Source organism: Pseudophryne corroboree, chromosome 1, assembly GCF_028390025.1.
Source record: "Pseudophryne corroboree isolate aPseCor3 chromosome 1, aPseCor3.hap2, whole genome shotgun sequence".
Taxonomy (NCBI): Eukaryota; Metazoa; Chordata; class Amphibia; order Anura; family Myobatrachidae; genus Pseudophryne; species Pseudophryne corroboree.
Window position 1 is genome coordinate 295,159,766 of NC_086444.1, and position 15,698 is coordinate 295,175,463.

Consider the following 15,698-nt stretch of genomic DNA (forward strand, 5'->3'; position numbering starts at 1 on the left):
CCACATAATTGAACCTAAGGATGACATATAAACACAATTTACTTCAATTAATACTTACTCTAAATCTCTCAATAAAAAAGTTTTGGCATAGGGGTGCCGTGAAAACAATTCTGATACTCTAGAGCGCCGTGATTCAAAAAAGTTTGGGAACCACTGCTCTACTGATTAATTTGACATATGACCCTTGTATATGTGTGCGTCAGAGTCCCTGAATCTGGACACTAAGTGCTACAAAGTAGCATCCCTAGCTTTTTTTCCAATAAAAGTTCTGTTATGCTCTGTACACAGACTCATTTGCATTGCGACTAAAACGCATTTCTGACAAAAAAAAAAAAAAAAAAGATGCCGCCCAACGTTAAAGTTTCACGGGATCTGGCGGCTCACTCACAACAGGACCCCGCACTGCATGGTGTACTGAGGTTAGATGTATGAGGACCCATCTGTATTTCATTCTAGGGACATGAAAAAAAAAAAAGGTTGTGGTTCCCCAAAGTTTGTTTGTTCAAATAAAAATAGGATTTTAATACCTACCGGTAAATCCTTTTCTCTTAGTCCGTAGCGGATGCTGGGGATGCATCAAGAACCATGGGGTATAGACAGGATCCGCAGGAGACATGGGCACACTATAAGACTTTGATTGGGTGTGAACTGGCTCCTCCATCTATGCCCCTCCTCCAGACTCCAGTTATAAGAACTGTGCCCAGGGAGACGGACATTTAGAGGAAAAGGAATTTTTTAATTATTTTAAAACTAAGGTGAGATACATACCAGCTCACACCACAAACACGCCGTACAACATGGCATTAAAAACGACGCTTGCAACGGCATGACCAACAGTCACAGACTGACTGAACTCAACATGAGCGTAACTATAACCAAACTGCCGATACAGCCCGCACTGGGACGGGCGCCCAGCATCCTCTACGGACTGTCACGATCCGGGTATCTGGACGCCATTTCTTACCCATCAGATGCCTCCTAAGGCTGGCTCAGCGCTCCAGGACCGGATCCCATCTGTTATCCTGATGTGTACATTCCTGTATCCTCTCCTGTCACTCTGGGACGCTGTCACAGTAAACGCCATATTACACCTGGCATGGCGTCTCCCGCGGCCTCCGCCGCCGTCCCTGAACTTCTGCATGCAGAGTGTCTGAGTGGCGATTACGTCAGCCGCGGCCTCCGCTGTGTCCGCGTGGTTGGATGTGCATCTGTCAGCCTGGCGCCTCCTGTCTAAGGTGGCCGGCGCCGCCATTACTGTTTTCATTACCACATGGATTACAAACCAAACTTCCCTCCAAGTGTCTGCATGGGCGCAGCCATCTTGGATTCTGTCAGCTGATCATTTCCACCAATCTGTTCTCAGTATTGATAATCTGCATAATTGCCTAGCCAATCCCTTCCTTGCTGCAGGTATAAATACACTGTGCCTGAGCAAGGAAGGCGTCAGTGCTTTGGTTGTCAAACCTAGTTCCTGTTTGTCTCTCTCCTGTGATTGTCTTCCAGGTTCCAGCTCCTGTCTCAAGACTTCCACCATAGAGACCCGCACCAGCATTCCACCTGCGGTGTAGCCTGACTCTCCAATCCATTGTGGATTCATCTGTTTCCAGCTACAACATTACCTGCTTCCAGCTCAGCTTCCAGCAGAGTACAGCTTCCCTTAAAGGGCCGGTGTCCTTTCTACACTTTACCACTCTCCACCGGTATTATTATTTCTCCGCTCTCAAGTTCTACATTTCAGTTCATATTTCATCGCTCCCAAGTTCATTTATTATTTAACTGGTTCCAGCCAGTATCCACTCCGTGCTAACAACAGTCTGGTTCCAGCCAGTATCCACAGCAGCTGTTTTATCTTCAGCAACCCAGCTTTTCCTGGAACACCAGCTGGCACAATCCTGGGTTATCTCCATTGCTACAGTCGGGCCTGGTAAGGACTTTCCATCTAGAAGATCATAAGAACTATCTCACACTACCAGTGCCCTGTGGCTCCTGCCATCCTGTAGTACCCAGGAACTGTATTTATTCTTTGCTGACTTTTACGTTTTCTTTTACTGCTGCTGTGTTGCGGAGTGGTCATTATAAACATCATTGACTTTTATCCAAGTTGTCGTGGTCACGCCTTCGGGCAGTTACTATTCATGTTACTTACATGTCCAGGGGTCTGATACAACCTCCCAGGTTCCGGTACATCTCAGCCCCTACAACTGAGGCTGCCTCCCGTCAGCTCAGGCCCTCAGTTGTGACAGTAAGCACTGACCTAATGAATCCAGCCGGAGACCAGGATCAAGCGGCCAGGCCGATGCAAGAACTGGCAGCCCGACTAGATCAGGAGGCTGCACAGGGCCACATCATCCGCTGTCTCCAGGATCTCTCTACTCGGCTGGATGGGATTCAGACAACTCTCCGTGGATCAGGCGCATCTGGTGCGTCAACCACAGTGACTCCAGCTATAACCCCACCCACCTTACCCATTTCTGCTCCACGTCTTCATCTTCCAACGCCAGCAAAATTTGACGGATCTCCAAGATTCTGCAGGGGATTTCTCAACCAGTGTGAGATTCAGTTTGAGCTACAACCTGGCAATTTTCCCAGTGACCGTACAAAAATTGCCTACATTATTTCTCTTCTCCGTGGCTCAGCCCTTGATTGGGCATCACCGTTATGGGAGAGGTCCGACACCCTGCTATCTTCCTACACTGCCTTCGTGTCAACATTCAGGCGCATCTTCGACGAGCCAGGCCGGGTAACCTCAGCTTCATCCGAGATTCTCCGTTTACGCCAGGGGTCACGTACTGTAGGACAATATCTGATACAGTTCCAGATCCTGGCATCCGAACTGGCATGGAACGACGAGGCCCTGTATGCTGCATTCTGGCATGGCTTATCTGAGCGTATTAAAGATGAGTTAGCTACCAGAGACTTACCTTCTAAGTTAGATGAGCTAATCTCACTCTGCACGAAAGTTGATTTACGTTTCAGAGAGAGAGCAACTGAGCGTGGAAGATCATCTGCTCCAAAATCTTCTGCTCCTCCTCCTCGTCAACTGTCACCATCTAAAGATGAGCCCATGCAACTTGGCCGTTCCCGTTTAACTCCTGCTGAGCGCCGAAGACGTCTCTCCGAGTTTCTCTGTCTCTATTGTGCAGCTCCGTCTCACACCATTAATGCCTGTCCCAAACGTCCGGGAAACTCCAAATCCTAGCTCGCCAAGGAGAGGGCCGGCTAGGAGTAATGATCTCCTCTCCATCTCCTCAAGATTGTAATCTCCCAGTCTCGCTTCAAGTTGCTCAACGTTATCGGAACGTCATTGCCCTCCTTGATTCCGGAGCAGCTGGGAACTTTATTACCGAAGCCTATGTTAAACGGTGGTCCCTACCCACCGAGAGACTTCCTTCGTCCATTTCTTTAACTGCCGTGGATGGCAGCAAAATTTTTGATGCAGTTATTTCTTTAAGGACTCTACCAGTTCGTCTGAGAGTGGGAGTTCTTCATTCCGAACTTATTTCTTTTTTAGTGATTCCAAGAGCCACACATCCTGTGGTCCTGGGCCTTCCATGGCTCCGTCTTCACAATCCTACAATTGATTGGACGACTACGCAAATCCTGGCATGGGGTTCCTCCTGTGCTGAGACATGTTTGTTTAAAGTATTGCCTGTCTGTTCTTCCTCCCCCAGGTCGTCTGATGTTCCACCTCCTCCATATCAAGATTTCACGGATGTGTTCAGTAAAGCTTCTGCTGATATCCTTCCTCCTCATAGAGAATGGGACTGTCCGATTGATCTCGTTCCAGGGAAGGTTCCACCTCGAGGCCGAACTTATCCGTTGTCTCTGCCTGAGACGCATTCTATGGAGGAATATATTAAAGAGAACCTAGCAAAGGGGTTCATTCGACCTTCTTCTTCTCCAGCCGGCGCAGGCTTCTTTTTTGTAAAAAAGAAAGATGGTGGTCTGCGGCCGTGCATCGACTACAGAGGTTTGAACGACATTACCATCAAGAACCGTTATCCTTTACCCCTGATTACTGAGCTCTTTGACAGAGTTAGGGTGACGAGTGGAAGACCGCCTTTAACACCCGTGACGGACATTATGAGTACCTCGTCATGCCCTTCGGATTGAGCAATGCCCCAGCTGTCTTCCAGCATTTTGTCAATGAGATCTTCAGAGACATTCTATACCGTCATGTCGTGGTCTATCTAGACGATATCCTCATTTTTGCCAACGATTTAGAGGAACATCGTTTTTGGGTTAAAGAGGTTCTGTCCCGTCTCCGTGTCAATCATCTCTATTGCAAATTAGAAAAATGCGTCTTTGAAGTCAAGTCCATTCCGTATCTAGGGTACATTGTGTCCGGTTCCGGACTAGAGATGGATCCTGAGAAACTACAAGCAATCCAAAATTGGCCGGTACCCTTAACCCTCAAAGGGGTCCAGAGGTTCTTAGGGTTCGCCAACTATTACCGAAAGTTTATACGAGACTTTTCCACCATTGTGGCGCCTATTACTGCTTTCACTAAGAAGGGTGCTAACCCGTCCAAGTGGTCTGAAGAAGCCATGCAAGCATTTCATCTTTTAAAACAAAGGTTCATCTCTGCGCCTGTTCTGAAACAGCCTGACATCGACTCTCCTTTCATCTTAGAGGTGGATGCCTCCTCTGTTGGAGTAGGAGCGGTGTTATCTCAGAGGGCTAAAGATGGCCATTTACACCCTTGCAGTTTCTTCTCCCGGAAGTTCTCCCCAGCTGAGCGCAACTATGCCATTGGCGACCAGGAGTTGCTAGCCATCAAGCTCGCTCTAGAAGAGTGGAGGTATCTGTTGGAGGGAGCTTCTCATTCAATCACCATACTTACAGACCACAAGAACCTTTTATACCTGAAGGGCGCACAATGTCTCAACCCTCGTCAGGCCAGATGGGCACTTTTCTTTTCCAGGTTCGACTTTAAACTCCAGTTCTGTCCGGGCTCGCAGAATCGCAAGGCCGATGCCCTTTCCCGCTCATGGGAGCAAGAAAATGAGTCAGAGTCTTCAGACAAGCATCCTATTATAAATCCGTTGGCATTCTCCACGGTAGGGATGGACTCTACGCCCCCATCAGGGAAAAGTTTTGTGAAGCCGATGCTAAGGAAGAAGCTCATGCATTGGGCCCATGCTTCCCGTTTTGCCGGACATACAGGTATCCAAAAAACCCTGGAGTTTATCTCTAGGTCCTATTGGTGGCCAACTCTGAAAAAGGACGTCTTGGAGTTTATTGCATCTTGCCCAAAGTGTGCCCAACATAAAGTATCCCGCCAGTCGCCTGCGGGGCAACTGGTTCCACTATCCGTTCCCCGTCGACCATGGACCCACTTGTCGATGGATTTCATTACAGACTTACCCATGTGCAACAAGTTCAATACCATCTGGGTGGTAGTTGACCGGTTCACCAAGATGGCACACTTCATTCCTCTCACCGGTCTTCCGTCAGCTTCCAAGTTGGCTCAAGTATTCATACAAGAGATCTTCCGACTCCACGGTCTTCCTGAAGAAATTATCTCAGATCGAGGAGTTCAATTCACAGACAAATTCTGGCGAAGTTTATGTCAAGTCCTCCAAGTCAAGCTAAAGTTTTCCACGGCTTACCATCCTCAGACCAATGGTCAAACCGAGAGGGTGAATCAGGACTTGGAGGCCTTCCTCCGCATCTGTGTGTCCTCCTCTCAAGATGACTGGGTTCAATTACTTCCCTGGGCCGAGTTCTGTCATAACAACCAGTATCATTCTTCATCTGCTTCAACACCATTCTTCACTAACTTTGGATTCCACCCTAAAGTCCCTGAGTTCCAACCGCTTCCAGCAACTTCTGTTCCCGCAGTGGATATCACCTTGCATCAGTTTGCCAATATCTGGAAGAGCGTACGATCAGCTCTGCTCAAGGCATCGTTCAGGTACAAGAAGTTTGCGGATAAGAAGCGTCGAGCAGTTCCTGCTCTCAAGGTGGGTGATCGGGTATGGTTATCCACGAAGAATTTGAGGTTAAGAGTTCCCAGTATGAAGTTCGCACCTCGCTATATCGGTCCTTTCAAGATTGAACAAGTCATCAATCCTGTTGCTTACAGACTCCAGTTGCCTCCCTTCTTAAAAATACCCAGGACATTCCATGTTTCCCTGTTGAAACCGCTGATCTTGAATCGGTTTCATTCCTCACTTCCTCCAACTCCGAAAGTCCAAACTCAACGAGGCGTTGAGTATGAAGTGGCCAAGATTCTGGACTCACGTCACCGTTACGGTCAACTACAATATCTTATTGACTGGAAGGGTTATGGTCCTGAGGAACGTTCATGGACCAATGCTTCTGATGTCCATGCTCCTGCCTTGGTCCGGAGATTCCATTCCAAGTTTCCTCAAAAGCCAAAGAAGTGTCCTGGGGCCACTCCTAAAGGGGGGGGTGCTGTCACGATCCGGGTATCTGGACGCCATTTCTTACCCATCAGATGCCTCCTAAGGCTGGCTCAGCGCTCCATTACCGGATCCCATCTGTTATCCTGATGTGTACATTCCTGTATCCTCTCCTGTCACTCTGGGACGCTGTCACAGTAAACGCCATATTACACCTGGCATGGCGTCTCCCGCGGCCTCCGCCGCCGTCCCTGAACTTCTGCATGCAGAGTGTCTGAGTGGCGATTACGTCAGCCGCGGCCTCCGCTGTGTCCGCGTGGTTGGATGTGCATCTGTCAGCCTGGCGCCTCCTGTCTAAGGTGGCCGGCGCCGCCATTACTGTTTTCATTACCACATGGATTACAAACCAAACTTCCCTCCAAGTGTCTGCATGGGCGCAGCCATCTTGGATTCTGTCAGCTGATCATTTCCACCAATCTGTTCTCAGTATTGATAATCTGCATAATTGCCTAGCCAATCCCTTCCTTGCTGCAGGTATAAATACACTGTGCCTGAGCAAGGAAGGCGTCAGTGCTTTGGTTGTCAAACCTAGTTCCTGTTTGTCTCTCTCCTGTGATTGTCTTCCAGGTTCCAGCTCCTGTCTCAAGACTTCCACCATAGAGACCCGCACCAGCATTCCACCTGCGGTGTAGCCTGACTCTCCAATCCATTGTGGATTCATCTGTTTCCAGCTACAACATTACCTGCTTCCAGCTCAGCTTCCAGCAGAGTACAGCTTCCCTTAAAGGGCCGGTGTCCTTTCTACACTTTACCACTCTCCACCGGTATTATTATTTCTCCGCTCTCAAGTTCTACATTTCAGTTCATATTTCATCGCTCCCAAGTTCATTTATTATTTAACTGGTTCCAGCCAGTATCCACTCCGTGCTAACAACAGTCTGGTTCCAGCCAGTATCCACAGCAGCTGTTTTATCTTCAGCAACCCAGCTTTTCCTGGAACACCAGCTGGCACAATCCTGGGTTATCTCCATTGCTACAGTCGGGCCTGGTAAGGACTTTCCATCTAGAAGATCATAAGAACTATCTCACACTACCAGTGCCCTGTGGCTCCTGCCATCCTGTAGTACCCAGGAACTGTATTTATTCTTTGCTGACTTTTACGTTTTCTTTTACTGCTGCTGTGTTGCGGAGTGGTCATTATAAACATCATTGACTTTTATCCAAGTTGTCGTGGTCACGCCTTCGGGCAGTTACTATTCATGTTACTTACATGTCCAGGGGTCTGATACAACCTCCCAGGTTCCGGTACATCTCAGCCCCTACAACTGAGGCTGCCTCCCGTCAGCTCAGGCCCTCAGTTGTGACACGGACTAAGGAAAAGGATTTACCGGTAGGTATTAAAATCCTACTTTCTCCTTACGTCCTAGGGGATGTTTCAAGAACCATGGGGTTTATACCAAAGCTCTAGAATGGGCGGGAGAGTGCGGATGACTCTGCAGCACCGATTGACCAAACAAGCCAGGGTATCAAACTTGTAAAACTTTGCAAAGGTGTTTGATCCCGACCAAGTAGCGGCTCGGCAAAGTTGTAACGCCGAGACCCCTAGGGGAGCCGCCCAGGATGAGCCCACCTTTCTGGTAGAATGGGCTTTCACCGATTTCGGTAATGGCAATCCTGCCGTAGAATGAGCCTACTGAATTGTATTACAGATCCAGCGCGCAATAGTCTGCTTAGAAGCAGGAGCCCCAATTTTGGGGTAAATTTACTAAGATGGGAGTTCTATTTAAGATGGGATGTTGCCCATAGCAACCAATCAGATTCCAGGTATTATCTTCTAGAAGGTGCTAGCTAAATGAGAAGTAGAAGCTGATTGGTTGCTATGGGCAACATCCCATCTTAAATAGAACTCCCATCTTAGTAAATTTACCCAAAAATTGGGGCTCCTGCTTCTAAGCAGACTATTGCTCCCCCTTGTTGGGAGCCCAAACAGAGCCTCTGTTTTCCTAACTGACATAGATTTTCAAAGCTCTGACCACATCGAGAGACTTCGATTCCGCCAAGGTGTCAGTAACCACTGGCACCACAATAGGCTGGTTTACGTGAAATCATGAAACTACCTTAGGCAGAAATTGCTGACGAGTTCTCAACTCCGCTCTATCAGCATGGAAGATTAAATAGGGGCTTTTGTGAGACAAAGCCGCCAACTCAGACACCCACCTTACGTACGCCAAGGCCAACAACATGACAACTTTCCAAGTAAGGAATTTTAACTCAACCTTACGCAAAGGTTCAAACCAATGAGATTGCAGGAACTGCAATACCACATTCAGATCCCACGGTGCCACCGGAGGCACAAAAGGAGGTTGGATGTGCAGCACGCCCTTCACGAAGGTCTGGACTTCTGGAAGGGAGGCCAATTCTTTCTGAAAGAAGATTGATAAGGCCGAAATTTGTACCTTAATGGAGCTTGCAAAAAATGGAGTAAACGCCCCAATTGAAATTCTTCCGTAGGAGCCTTCTTGGATTCACACCAAGACACATTTCCTCCAAATACGGTGGTAATGCTTTGCCGTTACTTCTTTTCTATCTTGAAGAAGAGTGGGAATGACTTCACTGGGAATACCCTTCCGGGCTAGGATTTGGCGTTCAAACGCCATGCCGTCAAACGCAGCCGCGGTAAGTCTTGATACACGCACGGCCCCTGTTGTAACAGGTCCTCCCGAAGATGAAGAGGCCAGGGATCTTCTATGAGCAACTCCTGAAGATCTGGATACCAGGCCCTTTTTGGCCAATCCGGAACAATGAGTATCGCCTGAACCCTTGTTCTTCTTATAATCTTTATCACCTTTGGAATGAGTGGAAGTGGAGGGAACACATATACCGACGGAAACACCCACGGTGTCACTAGGGCGTCCACCGCTATCGCTTGCGGGTCCCTTGACCTGGAACAATATCTCTGAAGTTTCTTGTTAAGGCGGGAAGCCATCATGTCTACTTGAGGAATTCCCCAACGACTTGTCACTTCTGCAAAGACCTCTCGATGAAGACCCCACTCTGGATGGAGATTGTGTCTGCTGAGGAAGTCTGCTTCCCAGTTGTCCACTCCTGGAATGAAGACTGCTGACAGAGCGCTGGCATGTCTTTCCGCCCAGCGAAGAATCTTCGTGGCCTCAACAATCGCCGCTCTGCTCCTTGTTCCGCCCTGGCGGTTTATGTACGGCACTGCTGTTACGTTGTCTGACTGAATCAAGACGGGCAGACCTCGAAGATGTTCTGCTTGCAGAATGCCGTTGTAAATGGCCCTTAATTCCAGAATGTTTATGTGCAGACAAGCTTCCTGGCTTGACCACTTTCCCTGAAAATTTCTTCCCTGTGTGACTGCTCCCCAGCCTCGGAGGCTTGCATCTGTGGTCACCAGGATCCAATCCTGAATCCCGAACCTGCATCCCTCCAGAAGGTGAGAACTGTGCAGCCACCACAGAAGGGAGATTCTGGTCCTGGAAGATAGAATTATTTTCCCGGTGCATGTCCAGGTTAGACCCGGACCACTTGTCCAATAGGTCCCACTGAAACACCCTGGCATGGAACCTGCCATATGGAATGGCCTCGTAGGCCGCCACCATCTTCCCCAGCAACCGAGTGCATTGAAGAACGGACACCTTTGCTGGTTTCAGAATCTGTTTTACCATGTTCTGTATTTCCAGAGCCTTTTCCACTGGAAGAAAAACTCTCTGCAATTCTGTATCCAGAATCATACCCAGGAGCGACAGCCGAGTCGTCGGAACCAACTGTGATTTTGGCAAGTTTAGGAGCCAACCATGTTGTTGCAGAATCGTCAGTGAAAGGGCAACATTTTTCAGCAATTGCTCCTTGGATCTCGCCTTTATGAGGAGATCGTCCAAATACGGGATAATTGTGATTCCCTGCTTGCGCAGGAGAACCATAATTTCTGCCATTACTTTGGTGAAAATCCTCAGAGCCATGTACAGACCAAACGGCAACGTCTGAAATTGGTAATGACAATCCTTAACAGCAAACCTCAGGTAAGCCTGATGTGGAGGATATATGGGAACGTGTAAGTAGGCATCCTTTATATCGACCGACACCATAAAATTCCCCTTTTCCAGACTGGAGATCACTGCTCGAAGAGACTCCATCTTGAATTTGAATTTTTTTAGAAAGAAATTGAGGGATTTTAGGTTCAGAATCGGTCTGACTGAGCCATCCGGCTTCGGGACCATGAACAGGCTCGAATAAAAGCCTGCTGTGACGGTGGTACCGTGACAATTACTTGATTTTGACACAACTTCAGTATTGCAGCGCATACTACCTCCCTTTCTAGAAGAGAAGCTGGCAAGGCCGATTTGAAAAATCGGTGAGGGGGCACGTCTTGAAACTACAATCTGTACCCTTGGGTTACTATTTCTAATATCCAAGGATCCAAGTCCGAGTGCACCCAGACCTGACTGAAAAGTTTGTGACATGCCCCCACCGGTGCGGACTCCCGCAGAGGAGCCCCAGCGTCATGCGGTAGATTTGGTAGAAGCCGGAGAGGACTTCTGCTCTTTGGACCTTGCCCCAGCCTTTTTCCCCTTCCTCTCGCAGCAAGGAAGTAGGACCCTCGCCCTTTTTTTAATTTATTGGGCCGAAAGGACTGCATCCGATAGTGGGGCGTTTTAATGACGACTTACCCGCGGTAGCCGTAGACTCCAGGTCAGTGAGGCCATCGCCAAACAGGACACTACCGTTAAACGGTAACGACTCCATCAACTTCTTAAAGTCAGCATCAGCATTCCATTGATGAATCCACAATGCTCTCCTTGCTGAAACAGCCATGGCGCTGGCCCTTGATCCCAAAAGGCCAATATCCCTTACAGCAGGGCTGGCCAAACCAGTCCTCGAGATCTACCAACAGTTCACATTTTCCAGACCACCTAGCTGGTGCACAGGTGTAGTCATTACTAATTAAGATGTGCTGCATTCATTCCTAACTGACAATTCTACAGCTCTCCAGGAGGCCTGGAAAACATGAACTGTTGGTAGATCTCGAGGACCGGTTTGGCCAGCCCTGCCTTACAGCTTCTTTTAAATAGGCAGCAGTGTCCCTGATATGACCCAGAGTCAAAAGCATGTTATCCCTGTCTAGGGTATCCATCTCAGATGACAAGTTATCTGCCCACTTTTCAATAGCGCTACTCACCCATGCCGAAGCAACAGCAGGTCTGAGTAGTGAACCCGTAGTGACATAATGGATTTTAGTGTAATTTCCTGCTTACGATCCGCAGGATCCTTTAGGGCTGCCGTGTCAGGAGACGGAAGCGCCACCTTTTTGGACAGACGCGATAAAGCTTTGTCTACCGTGGGGGTTGACTCCCACTTTTCCCTGTCCCCAAATGGAAACGGATATGCCACTGGAATTCTTTTGGGAACCTGTATCTTCTTGTCAGGATTTTCCCAAGCCTTTTCAAAAAGAGCGTTCAGTTCATGAGAGGGAGGAAACGTTACCTCAGGTTTCTTTCCTTTATACATACAGACCCTAGTATCAGGAACAGCAGGGTCCTCTGTTATATGCAACACTTCTTTAATTGCCACAATCATGTACTGAATGCTTTTAGCCAGTTTTGGATTTAATCTGGCATCACTATAGTCGACACTGGAATCAGATTCCGTGTCGGTGTCTGTATCTGCTATCTGGGTAAATGCACGTTTCTGTGACCCCGAAGGGGTCTGAGTTTGTGACAATGCATCCTCCATGGATTTCCTCCATGCCTGGTTCTTAGACTCAGATTTATCAAATCTCTTAGTCAAACGAGTCACATTTGCATTCAAAACACTCAACATATTTACCCAATCATCCGTCGGCGGTGCCGACATGGTCACTCTCACAGTATTTTCTGTCCCCACTCCAGCCTCCTCCAGGGAAGAGCACTCAGCCTCAGACATGTCAACACACACGTACCGACACCCACAACCACACTGGGGCTATAGGAGACAGACCCACAACAAAGCCTGTAAGAGAGACACAGAGGGAGTTCTGCCAGCTCACAACCCAGCGCCTATCCCGGTACTGAAGCAAGTAAAAGACTGCGCAGACCTTTTAGCACTTTTATATATAAATCTTTTGTGCCCCCCGTTTTGCACCCTATTACTTGTACAGCAGTGTGGGAGACCAGGCTCAGCGTCTCTGCAGCTTCTGTGAAGAGAAAATGGCGCTGGTCAGAGCTATAAGGGCTAAGCCACGCCCCCCTAATGGCGCGCTTCAGTCCCACTTAAAATACATATTTATACTGGCAGGGGTCGGTAATTAGTGTCTAAGCACTGTTTACCCATCTGCCAGTGCTATTTGAGGGTCATATGCTGCCCAGGGCGCCCCCCCTGCGCCCTGCAGTGCCGTGATATGTGTGGGAGCATGGCGTGCAGCGCGGCCCCTCAAAAGCCGTCTTCTGCCGTCACTGAAGTCATCTGATCTTTCTATACTCACCCGGCTTCTTTTTTCTGACTCTGCGAGGGGGGTGGCGGCGCGGCTCCGGGGACAAGCAGCTAGGCGCACCAAGTGATCGAACCCTCTGGAGCTAATGGTGTCCAGTAGCCTAAGAAGCAGAGCCCTTGAACTCCGAGAAGTAGGTCTGCTTCTCTCCCCTCAGTCCCACGATGCAGGGAGCCTGTTGACAGCAGGTCTCCCTGAAAATAATAAACCTAAGTCTTTTTTCTGAGAAACTCTGGAGAGCTCCTCAGTTTGCATCCAGTCTCACTGGTCACAGAATCTAACTGGAGTCTGGAGAAGGGGCATAGAGGGAGGAGCCAGTTCACACCCATTCAAAGTCTTATAGTGTGCCCATGTCTCCTGCGGATCTCGTCTATACCCCATGGTTCTTGAAGCATCCCCAGCATCCTCTAGGATGTAAGGAGAAATGTTATTTACACAAATAGACTGGAGGAAAAAAAAAACCCAACCGCTATTGAGGAAAGACTAATGTTTCAATGATAAACTGTTGAGTTATGAAAGCCTACGAAAGTGATGATGTAATATAATAAAATAAAAAGTTCTACGTGGCTTGTTATAGCAAGAAGTAATAACTGTTCATAACTGTGGTACCTGATGCAAAATAAGATCCTGTTCAGGGAAGAGCTCTTCACAGAACTCACAGGGCAGCTGGATGTCATCAGCTAAAGCAACAAAAAAAAGGAAACACAAGAGCAAAATAAGGATCAGTTTTAATTTTGTATGGAACCACAAGCAAGACAATCCATGTATTAAAAGTAGAGTAGATTGGAGTGACAACTGCAATCACACTTCCAGCTGTGAGGAATGGAGGCAGCTAGCCCAATGCAGTCTGCTTTGGTGCCTGTCTCCAGACTTGAACTTGTTAACTGCGCTAACATAAAATATTGCAATTCTATAGGCAGCAATTACACAACACACATCATACTGTACTTCCTATTAAAGGATATTCAAATCAAGCTCTTTAGTGGGTAAACTCAGCTACACAAGTTACATTAAATCATTATGCAACAGTTCATCATAACAAAGGAAGTAGTAATTTCCCAAACAAATCATCACTGCAGCATAGTTCTAGCGGTTCTGTGATATCTTAAATCTACAAAACTTGCCTAACAGAGCGTAGAGATGGTCGCCGCATGGCACTTCATTCAATCAATGCCGCTGCAGTTGTGATCTAACAGCCAGAAGATTCTGACAAAAAAGACGCCTAACCTAAAGCAGTCTAATACTACGCTACAACAATGTATTAAGCACCATTTTTTTTTCTTTAATGTAATTAATAGAAAGTGAAAATCTCATTTAAGCTTTGCTCTGGGCAAGTGTGTTGCCCCATATCACAGCTTGTGGTCAGCATTGCACTTTGCCACTTCTTATTTCCACACTGGACTGTTACAACTGCCACCTGTAGAGTAGAAAGGCATCACAAAGGTGAACCACAAACTGCTCTATAAACTGGTGTTTATATTGGGTATATCAAAAATTGGTACCAGAATTGAATAGCGAGCAAAATGAAAACTATCACTGCAAATCTCAGCTCATAGCAATATGGACAAGAAAGCTACTTACTGGTAGGAGGGCTGGGTACATCTATTGGCAGTGGGTCATCTTCATAAAAGTAGTTAGGACTGCTCTGCTCGTGGGAAGTCATTTTCTTTACACTGTCTTTAGAATAAAAGTTCACCCAGAAATCTTTTCCTCTTCCAGTATAAGGAGGATCAGGGCCGGGGTTGAAGAGTGTAGCGTCCCGATTACTCAGAGATTGGAAAGTGTCATAATCGCGTTGTGCGTTAGGTCTTTCTTCAGGTAACTGTTGCCATGTGTGTACTGGGATATCTCTGGGCACATTGGTTTGTTCTCTAACTAGAAAAAAGAAGGACTTTAATAAGAAACATGCTGGTAATCATACCCAATGTATAAAACCGCAGCATACTGTAGTAAAAAAATAGGATTTTGGTACTTACCAGGTAAATCCTTTTCTTTGAATCCATAGGGGGCACTGGAGTACTCTTGGGATATGGACGGCTTCCACAGGAAGTAGGCACTGAATAAATTAATTTTGGGACTATACCTCCCCTCCATATCCCTGAGTACCTCAGTGTTTTTTACTGAGCCGAACAGGAGCGATAGAGAGGTTGACAATTGAGCATTACATATAACATAACGGACAACAATAAAGTTAACCCAACATTACTGACAACTAAACAGTTGACACCATAACTTGTTAATCTGAACCAGTCGGTGAAAGTGTGTTACCATAAGATCTACTGAACCTACCCCAAACCGCTCTGGGTGGGCGTCCAGTGCCCCCTATGGATTCAAAGAAAAGGATTTACCTGGTAAGTACCAAAATCCTATTTTCTTTTTCATCCACTAGGGGTCACTGGAGTACTCTTGGGATGTACCAAAGTCTCCTCCGTGGCGGGAGAGCTGTTTGGCACCTGTAACACTAAACGGCCAAAGCTAGATGCTGATGCCGCAAACGTATCAAACTTGTAGAGGCGCACAAACGTGTGCACCGAAGACCATGTAGCCGCCCGGCAACGCTGTGTCGTAGAAGCTCCACGACTCGCTGACCATGATGTTCTCACAGCACGTGTGGAATGAGCTGTTATCGATGTAGGTGGCTGTAACCTAGCATGAAGGTAAGCCTGACGTATGGTCACTTTAATCCAACTGGATAAGGTCTGCCTAGAAGCTGGCCAACCCATCTTGGCAGCATCATAGAGAGTAAACAACGTATCCGTCTTACAAACGGTCGACGTTCGGGATACATAAATGCGTAATGCGCGTACCACATCCACCTACCAGAGTCTCCTGTTAACATAGGA

General features: G+C 47.5%; 1 protein-coding gene across 3 annotated transcripts in view; it reads right to left on the bottom strand.

Moving 5' to 3' along the window:
• TRAFD1 (TRAF-type zinc finger domain containing 1) overlaps positions 1-15,698 on the bottom strand; it is a 141,909-nt gene that overhangs the window by 47,656 nt on the left and 78,555 nt on the right. For all 3 annotated transcript variants that reach the window (XM_063964366.1, XM_063964365.1, XM_063964367.1), the window contains exons 6-7: positions 14,437-14,730; positions 13,465-13,535 (exon numbers count right to left, since the gene is read on the bottom strand). In XM_063964366.1, coding sequence (XP_063820436.1) covers positions 13,465-13,535; positions 14,437-14,730 — 365 coding nt within the window. The remainder of the gene's footprint in view (positions 1-13,464; positions 13,536-14,436; positions 14,731-15,698) is intronic.